The 8,224-nt window shown below is 49.2% G+C and overlaps 2 protein-coding genes across 2 annotated transcripts; both read right to left on the bottom strand.

Moving 5' to 3' along the window:
- Nucleotides 1-4,739: 4,739 nt before the first annotated feature.
- On the bottom strand, nucleotides 4,740-6,714 carry LOC123169910 (uncharacterized). The gene is made up of 2 exons (XM_044587763.1): nucleotides 5,733-6,714; nucleotides 4,740-5,604 (listed from the first exon to the last, which is right to left on the bottom strand). Exons 1-2 carry the CDS (start codon nucleotides 6,165-6,167, stop codon nucleotides 5,437-5,439), a joined length of 603 nt encoding a protein of 200 aa, XP_044443698.1. The 5' UTR covers nucleotides 6,168-6,714; the 3' UTR covers nucleotides 4,740-5,436.
- A 37-nt stretch (nucleotides 6,715-6,751) lies between these two features.
- LOC123170247 (uncharacterized) lies at nucleotides 6,752-8,224 on the bottom strand. Its single transcript, XM_044588075.1, has 2 exons — nucleotides 8,063-8,224; nucleotides 6,752-7,944 (listed from the first exon to the last, which is right to left on the bottom strand). Exon 2 carries the CDS (start codon nucleotides 7,545-7,547, stop codon nucleotides 6,753-6,755), a length of 795 nt encoding a protein of 264 aa, XP_044444010.1. The 5' UTR covers nucleotides 7,548-7,944; nucleotides 8,063-8,224; the 3' UTR covers nucleotide 6,752.

An 8,224-nucleotide genomic window follows, 5' to 3' on the forward strand; every position in this document is an offset into this window, starting at 1 on the left:
AAGGGGCGGGGCAGGCTGACGGTTGCACAACGGCTGGGTCGGATCGTTGCTTGAGGAAGAAGTAATAACGGGAAAGAAAGTCCGTCTCCGAGTGGAGCTCCGACTCACACGATCCATGGTGACACGTACGCGTACGCCTCCCTAGCTACGGAAAAAAGAGACCGTGTGCACGTACGCTTCTCCCCAAGTCGAACCCCCTCTCGGACTCCCCCTATACAGAGTCTACAAAAGGGCCGGCAGCACGTGTGCACCGATGTAACCTATTGCATAAACTCAGCAGCGATGGCGATGGAGACCAGCCTTGAGACGATGCCCAAGATGGAGGATCTCGTCGCCGCCTTCGCCGCCTCGGTCACCATGTCCGGCGGCGGCAACAGCAACAACAGCCTACCCACGCCGCGCCCTGCTGCCACAGCTTCGACGTTGACGTCAACGAGCCCCGAGATGAAGATGGTGCTCAACATGGAGGAGCTCGTCGCCGCCTTCGCCGCCGCCTCGGTCGGCCTCGCCGCGCCGCCACCCAATGCGCCCGCGACCGTGCCCTCCCATACTACGACGACGATGAAGACGGAAGAAGAAGAGCGCGAGCCGGCCAAGGGGGAGGAGGCGTGTGTCCTGCGCGTGCGGTTCCCGGACGGCCGCGTCGTGTGCAGGAGCTTCGGCGCAGGGCGCCCTGTCGCGGCGCTGTTCCGGTACTGCCGCTCGGTGCTGCTCGGGGAAGGTGGCGCGGGGCGGAGGCCGTTCCGGCTCGTGAAGCTCGCCGGCGGCGCCTCGGACGAGGTGCGCGCCGGCTCGGCCTCGTTCCGGGATCTAGGGCTGCACCGCTCCACCGTGCATGTGGTTCTGGCGTGATCGACAGATCGGATTTTCTCATCGATGTAGGATTCAGCACGAGTAGTTGATAGTCAACCACAATTGATCTTACCGGCTGCTTTTCCCGTGTACGTGTAATGTCTCTGTACGTATCTAGATCGACAACCACGGTATATAATACCGTCGTGGCTTTTTGGCTGATTTAACTATTCACTTTATGGATAACATCGATTTGATTTCTCAAATTCCGTCGGTGCTGTAATGTTGTATAGGATCCACACGTACGTTTGATGTGATCGATTGATGTCGTTTTTCCCCGTGATGATGTTTATTTCCAGCACATTGAGACGAAATACTACTCGTTAATTCGTTGTCGATCAGTTATACGAGTGTGTTTGTTAGTACAATTAAACCCACACCCTCGTCTTCTCGGCTCTGTTTTTGTTTCTGCATCTGGATCAAGGTTTGGCCACCGCCACCGGAAGCAACCTCATTAGGAGTAGGACTATTGGTCATAACATACCTCGTCATCGTGCGGTCGGACTCGTCTATAGCCCTGCCAATTTTTCCGGATGATTCTCTGGACCGCTCTTCATCTGGTCACCTAGTCATGAAGACTAGTACATCAACCAAAGAGGCGTGCACGTATGCAGACATGCATATTTTTTTGAGCTTGTGCATGATATTAGAGCATCTCCAACAGACGCGCGGCGCGCTAAAAAACAGTATACAGTGTCGGGTGAGCCAGCTTTTGCTCGCGGCGGTGCGCTGGCTCCAGCGGCCGCCGCAAAATAAAGCGCGCCCGAGCCGCTCCAGGAGACGCGCCATATTTTTTCTTTTTTGTACTACGATTCGATACACATTTGGCTCCGATAGTACGTAGATAAAACGAAAACTACTACGATACGTAGATAGTGCATAGATAGTTTATAGCCTCCTCCTACGATAGATAGATAAAACGAAAAACTACTACTCATCATCCTCCGACTCGGACTCCGCCTCGGTGGATAGCCTCATCTTTTTCATACTAAAAGACTTAGTACCTGATAGTTAACGGAAAACAAAGAATTAGTACCTGATCCAAAGCGACGGAAACAACAGAACCAACCCATCCATGCTTCGCTTTCACCACGTCGCACACCAGGCTGGAAGACCGCCGTTGGCCGCGCATGCGACTTCTACCTCTCTGCCATCGCACTTTTAGGGTTGAACTAAATGCGCCGCCACTGCAAGCGATGAACGCATGTATGGATCAATCGATCGCTATGCCAATTCTTGCTAAAATATCGCTCTCTAACTAGCCAGCCCACCACCACTTAGTATCACACAGACGCTAGAGAAAGGAAGGCCCAAGGCCCAGCTAAAGCCTACTCTCTCTGTCTTTAAAAGAGTCTACTTTCAATTTTGTTGAAAAGTCAAACTTTTTTATATTTGACCGTATTTATACAATAATAGACCAACATTTATGCCATTAAATTAGTAGCACTAGATTCATGATAGAATATATTTTCGTCATATACCTATTTGGGTTCACAAGCATTGATATATTTTTACATAAACTCGGTCAAATTTTAAGATATTTTAACCCTTCAATAAAGTTGGAAATACACTCTTTGAAGGACAGAGAGAGTAAATGTAATAACATATCGTCGAGAGTGGCTTTTTAGGACCCAGGTGTCTAGACTCCCTCTTATCACCACCGTCAGTCGGTGCGCAACAGAAGACCCGGGATTTGTGCTACGGACTGCATTGCTGTTTTATTCAGCAGGTCTGCTTTGAAAAGTAACAACGGGAGCTAGGCCTCATAGTGCACTGTACATTCTAGGAAGGATTCCACCGTATCTGTCAGGCTGGCTGGTCCTGTCTCCACCGCACCGGTCTCTCCTCTTGCTTGCTGTTAATGTGCCACACGTTCCCCCATGAATCTTGAGCGATGAAGCGCCAAGAGCTAGTTGCTCTTTTATGGAGAGAAGTCAGTATATTTAGGCCCTCTTTGATTCTTAGAATTCTCAAAATGCAGGAATAGGGAAAATAAAGGATTGGAGTGGCATTCCCACTTGAATCTCATATGATTAGCATAGAATGTTTGATGCCACAGGAAAAACAAAGGAAGCGAAAAAAGGAGATTGGAGTGGATGCTAGATTTCCAATAAAATGTAGGACAGACGATTCCATAGGAAAAATTCCTATAGGATTCAATCCTACGACTCAAACGACCAATGTAGGAAATGATTTGTACAAGTTATTTTTTAGCTTTGTGCGTGAGAGACGAATTGCGTGGCTCATGAACTAGCTAGTAGGGCTAGGGTTGAACCTCTAGGTATGTGGACAGAGAACCCTCCCTCTTTCATTCGTAGTTTGATTGTGGACGGTGCATATATATTTGAGTTGAAAATAAAGAAAGCCACAATGTCAAAAAAATATTTTTAATCATCTTCTCTATATTTTTATTACCATGCATATTTTTTACTTAGCTTCATACGAAACCGCGTTGAACACCACTCTAAGGTGAACACCACTCTAAGCTGAGCCCAATTGTGAAGTCGCAGATTGGCTAATACAGATAGGTAAAGAAAGCACACGCACGCGTGTGTGTGCGCGCACACACACACACACACATGAATGAAGCAATTGTCAAATAGCATATACTAAATTGGAAAAATGATTTAGATGAAGGGAATACAATGTAAGATTTAGGTAATAATATCAAAATCTCAATACAACACACTTTCATAATTTTTTCTTGACATATTTAAATTAAGTTGGTAGAAACTGCATGTCAAAATGAAATGAATACAATAAATCTCGGCACAATTTGTGATAAAGAACTAAATTAACCATAGAAGTCATTTCTTCTCCTCCTCCTCCTCCTTCTCTTCTCTTCTCTCCTCCTCCTTCTCTTCTCTTCTCTTATTGTTCTCCAATCACACATGTGCCCGTTTCTCCTTCCCTTATCCTTCCCATGTTTCTTTTGCAGGTCACCGGGGAGCAGACACCACCAGGAGGGGCCACCACCGTTGAGAGCAGCCCCCACACAAGTGTCACCAAGCAGGAGAGGACGAGTCCATGGGCACACAATGCAACGAACAGGTGTCGGCCATGCCTTGTTGAGGCCTCCGCTGTGAGGAGAGGACGCCGTCGTGGGCAAAGTGACAGGGAAGCATGTCACCGGCGCTAGGAGAGGCATCCATGTGGGCAACGTGACGGAGAAGCCCCAGGCATGGCCGCCGGCAGAGTTACGCTATGCAAAGCCGCCGCTAAAGGTGCCATCTATTTTTTTTCTTAAATTGTTAGCAATGGTGAGCGTGAAAAATGTGATCGCCACTAGTATAACAATTATCAGTGGCAGGCCTACACGCGCACCACTGGTAGATGATTCTGCATTGTTAGATGCACCTTCAGTAGTAGCAATCACGATTGTTTTAGAACGGACAAACTGTCAGCAATAAAACTCTAGTGGAGTTCAACCGAATCACTACCAGGAACATTTATATTTTATTATAATATCTATATAAAATTTTGAATTTGACATACTAATCACCAATCTTAAACGGTTGTTTTCTCTCAAACATAGGTCAAGAAGGCCTAATTGTTTTTCCCAGTTCACTAACACAAATATTTATGATTATTTGCGTTTTGGAAATTTCGAATGGAACTAAAAATATGAATCATCAATCTTAAAAGTTATTTTGTCCAAACAATTGGTCAAAACGCTAATAAAAACCCCAATTCATCGCTAGGAAAATTTAAGGGTTTTACTAGATTTTATGACTTTTGGATATTTTGAATTTTAAACTAAAGAAATGATAAACCGACCCTGAAAAGTCATTTTCTCCTATCCACTAGTCAAAAGGATCTAAGACTTTCCCCAATGGGAACAATTATGATATTTTTTAGAAACTTTGAATTTTATGTTGAAAACATGTATGAGTAACTCAAACAATTGTTTCTCCCAAACCATTGGTCGAAATTAGCTAAAACTTTTCTATTTCATTACTGACAGTTGTGATTTACAAGATTTTTATATTTTTCTAAAAACATGGAACTTTGAGCTAATTTCTTTGAATAAGCGACCTAACAACATTTTTCTGCATGTGGATTATTCATATGAAAAGTTTCCAAGCTGTTGTGCCCACCTATAGAAAGCCACAAGTACCAGCCCAGTATGTTAATGTGTTTCGAAGACTGTGAAGTTGGTATAAACACTCTATTTGAATTAGTTGTGTAAGTAAAATAAATCTTTAAAATCTGTAGTTTTGCCAAAAATCAGAACTTTTTTCGGAAATTTAATTTAAATGTGTTCAGAAAATCATGAATAATAAATACTTACATAGGAACGAATTGAGAATATAGTGACGTGCAGTGCAACACATCACACTTAATTAAAATTACTGTGTGCTCCCTGATATTTAGCTCAAGTTCGAACTGCATATATACCGGGGCAGCACACAAATTTGACATTCAATCCAAACAGGCCTAAATATGTCTAATAGTAATTTGGTGAAATGAATCAGTCAACAATCAAACAACAAGAGATAAATAAATAGGTCCATCAGCCTGCATATCACCGTGGAGACACCAGGAGCCATGGCGTGGCGTCCAGGAAGAGCTCTTCGTCACTCGTCAGCGCGCCCTGGGTCGCTGGGACTCCCGCACGGCCGCCGCCTTGGCCTTGGTCTCGGCGAGCTCGGCCTTCACCTTGCTCAGCTCCGCCCGCAGCTCGTCGGCGTCCCTCACCCTCTCCTCGAGCTCCAGAGCGTAGCCCAGCGAGAACGCCACCTCGTTCGTTGTCTACAGGACTCGGTCCAGACCGGCATCGGCATGCATGTGTGTCAGTCCAGACTCCAGATTCCAGATCAGTAAACAAATCATGCTCGAACCGAATGCACAGCGCATGGATGATTCGTAGGTAAATTCACCTGGAGCAGCGACACGTAGCTCGAGGCGACGACGTCGGCCGGCCTGGACGCCGCGTGCTCGCGCTGCCGCTCCGGCGTGACGATGCCCTGCAGCAGCTGCCTCGCCGCCTTCCAGCCGCTCGTGTCCCCGTCGTCGCCGCCGTGGAGTTGCTTCCCGTGTTTGCTTGTAGTCGTAGTGGTGGTTCGTGCCTTCCGGTGATGTGGGGAGAACCCCGGCGGGAAAGAGAGGCACCCCGACGCTGAGCTCTCGCCGGTTGCATGGTGCCCCGGCCGCTTCCGCTTCTTCTCTTTTCCGGACCACGACGGCGCATCGCAGTCCGGCTCGCTCTTCACCGTCGCCTCCCCTGCTGGCGAGCGCGCTGCTCCTTTGAGTAGCTCACCTTGAGGAGTCGGCGGCGGCGGTGATAGCGTCACTAGGGAGCTCCTTGCCGCCATTCATCCTCCGTTGCCCTTGGGGGTTGGCCATCCTCTGCTCTGCTAGCTCAAGACCCTCTCATGCCAGTCGTCTGTTTTGGTGAGCTTCGTGCTCTTCGTGCTATCTCGGTTCATCTTTGCTCAACAACGACGCAACGATGCCTCCCCACCTTGCTAATCGTGTCGGCTTGCTGTGGCGGAGTTTCCAGTTAAGGTTTGTGATGGGTCACTCGTTGATTGGTGCTCCTCCTCTGTTGTGCCAAGGGGTTGGTACGCACACCGGTGTGGTGCATTAGGATAGTTGTTTAGTGTTGGTATTGTGATTCCTCGACGACACACCACTTCCACTCGACTTTTATGGTGGTGGTCTCTTGGCTTGCTGGCTAGGTAGTGCCTTCTTCGGGGCGTCCATATGTTCTCACCCTATGTAATCTTTCCCTCCTGTGCGGTTTTTCGGCCCGGTTTCCCTTATAAATGGGGTCAACCTGTTAAGGTTTTCGATCCGGTTTTTCTTATAAACTGGATCAAACACTTGGCATTTTGGCCACTTTGAGCAATATATTCAGGTGGGGACTCTCCCCCCCCCCCCCCCCCCCCGGTGACCGTTCAAAAAAAATTTAGTGCCACGATGATCTTGGCCGCGGCCAAGTTGCTGTCGCGGAGATACGCCGTGAGATCGATCGGGGAACCACCGCGAGCGCGCAGCAGGCTCGCCGCCACGGCCTTCCCCGGGCCGGTGAGCGACGGGTCAGACGTGGCGGACTTGAATGGCCTCCCCCACTGAACAAGGCACTGCCACGGCGACGCTGCCGGTGACGACAGGAAGAAGAACTCCTTCCTCCACCGCGCGTCCGTGCCCTTCAACTGGCGGAAGAGCGGACCGGCGCTGGCAGCGTCCTTGCCTCGGAGGGAGTAGAGCCTGTGCGGCAACAAAAACAGCGTGAAGAAGTGCCGGAACACCGGCAGCGATGGCGGCGCGCCAGCGAAGTGGGAGAGCACGACGAACCCCGCCAGGGCGCGCCAGCCGTTGGGGGCGAGCTGGCCCGGGGCTATCCCAAAGTGGTCGAGCACCGCGCCGAAGAAGGAGTGGAGAGGCAAGCGCATCCCGGCCTCCAGCGCGTCGACGAACACGCAGACGGACCCTGGCGGTGGCAGCGCGCGCGCCGACCGGTCGCCGGCGAGGAGAGGGGTGAAGCCGTCGGGGATGGAGTACTTCCTGCAGATGGCTCTCAGGGCTTCGACACTGCGCAGCCGCGAGGCATCCCGCCAGGGCGAGACGTCGTCGTCGTCCTCGTCGCCTCCGTCGCGGGCTATTTTGCTTGGAGCTTGGACGCGGGTGGGCTTGGTAAGAAGGTCGTTCTCCGGCGACCAGGATGAGGAGGTCGGGGAGGAGGATGCCATGGGAGCTAGCTAGCTGAGGTTGTACCTAACGATCGAGACGGCAACAAAGTTGTGTATGCGGAAATGGAGATATGTTTCCCAAAGGAGTAATTATCTATATATTTTCATTTTATCTACTGAACTAATTTTACTTTTTTGCGGGTGACCTACTGAACTAATTTTAACATGAGATTGGTGCTAGAATTGATTTAATCCTCATATTGAATTTTGCCACACAAACTCATCAAATCTGAGCATAAAAATACATTGGTCAAATCAAACAATCATGCCCACCCGCAAGATACTCCACCCGCACGTCCACGAATGGCGCTGCGCTCTTCCGCCGTGCGGCATGGTACGGGGCGGTCAGTGATGGACCCATCAATGGGCCAGACCCCAGGCAGCCCATTGATTGGTGCTATATGTACAGAATTGATTTTATATCATATTAAATTTTACCACACAATCTCACCAACTTAGAGCATAAAAAATGTTGGTTAAGTCGAATGAGCATGCCTACCGGCGAGATACTCTACCTCGTGTCCATGGACGACATCCCCGTGCTCTTCCACCATGGTTACAGGTGGTGACGACGTCCTGCTTTCAACCTCTCCTTTCTCCGTCACTGTTGGCGAGAGATGCTAGACTCACGGGCTGGTTAGGGGGGTTTAACAGGGTGGTTATTGTTGATTGGTTAA

The sequence above is a fragment of the Triticum aestivum genome, chromosome 7D, assembly GCF_018294505.1.
Source record: "Triticum aestivum cultivar Chinese Spring chromosome 7D, IWGSC CS RefSeq v2.1, whole genome shotgun sequence".
Taxonomy (NCBI): Eukaryota; Viridiplantae; Streptophyta; class Magnoliopsida; order Poales; family Poaceae; genus Triticum; species Triticum aestivum.

What these genes read in the sequence shown, in the direction of transcription:
- LOC123169910 (XM_044587763.1), bottom strand. Translation starts at nt 6,167, where the DNA reads ATGGCGGCAAGGAGCTCCCTAGTGACGCTATCACCGCCGCCGCCGACT. An exon ending in GCTACGTGTCGCTGCTCCAG is followed by an intron (nt 5,605 to 5,732) that starts GTGAATTTACCT and finishes CGAGTCCTGTAG; the next exon opens with ACAACGAACGAGGTGGCGTT.
- LOC123170247 (XM_044588075.1), bottom strand. Translation starts at nt 7,547, where the DNA reads ATGGCATCCTCCTCCCCGACCTCCTCATCCTGGTCGCCGGAGAACGAC.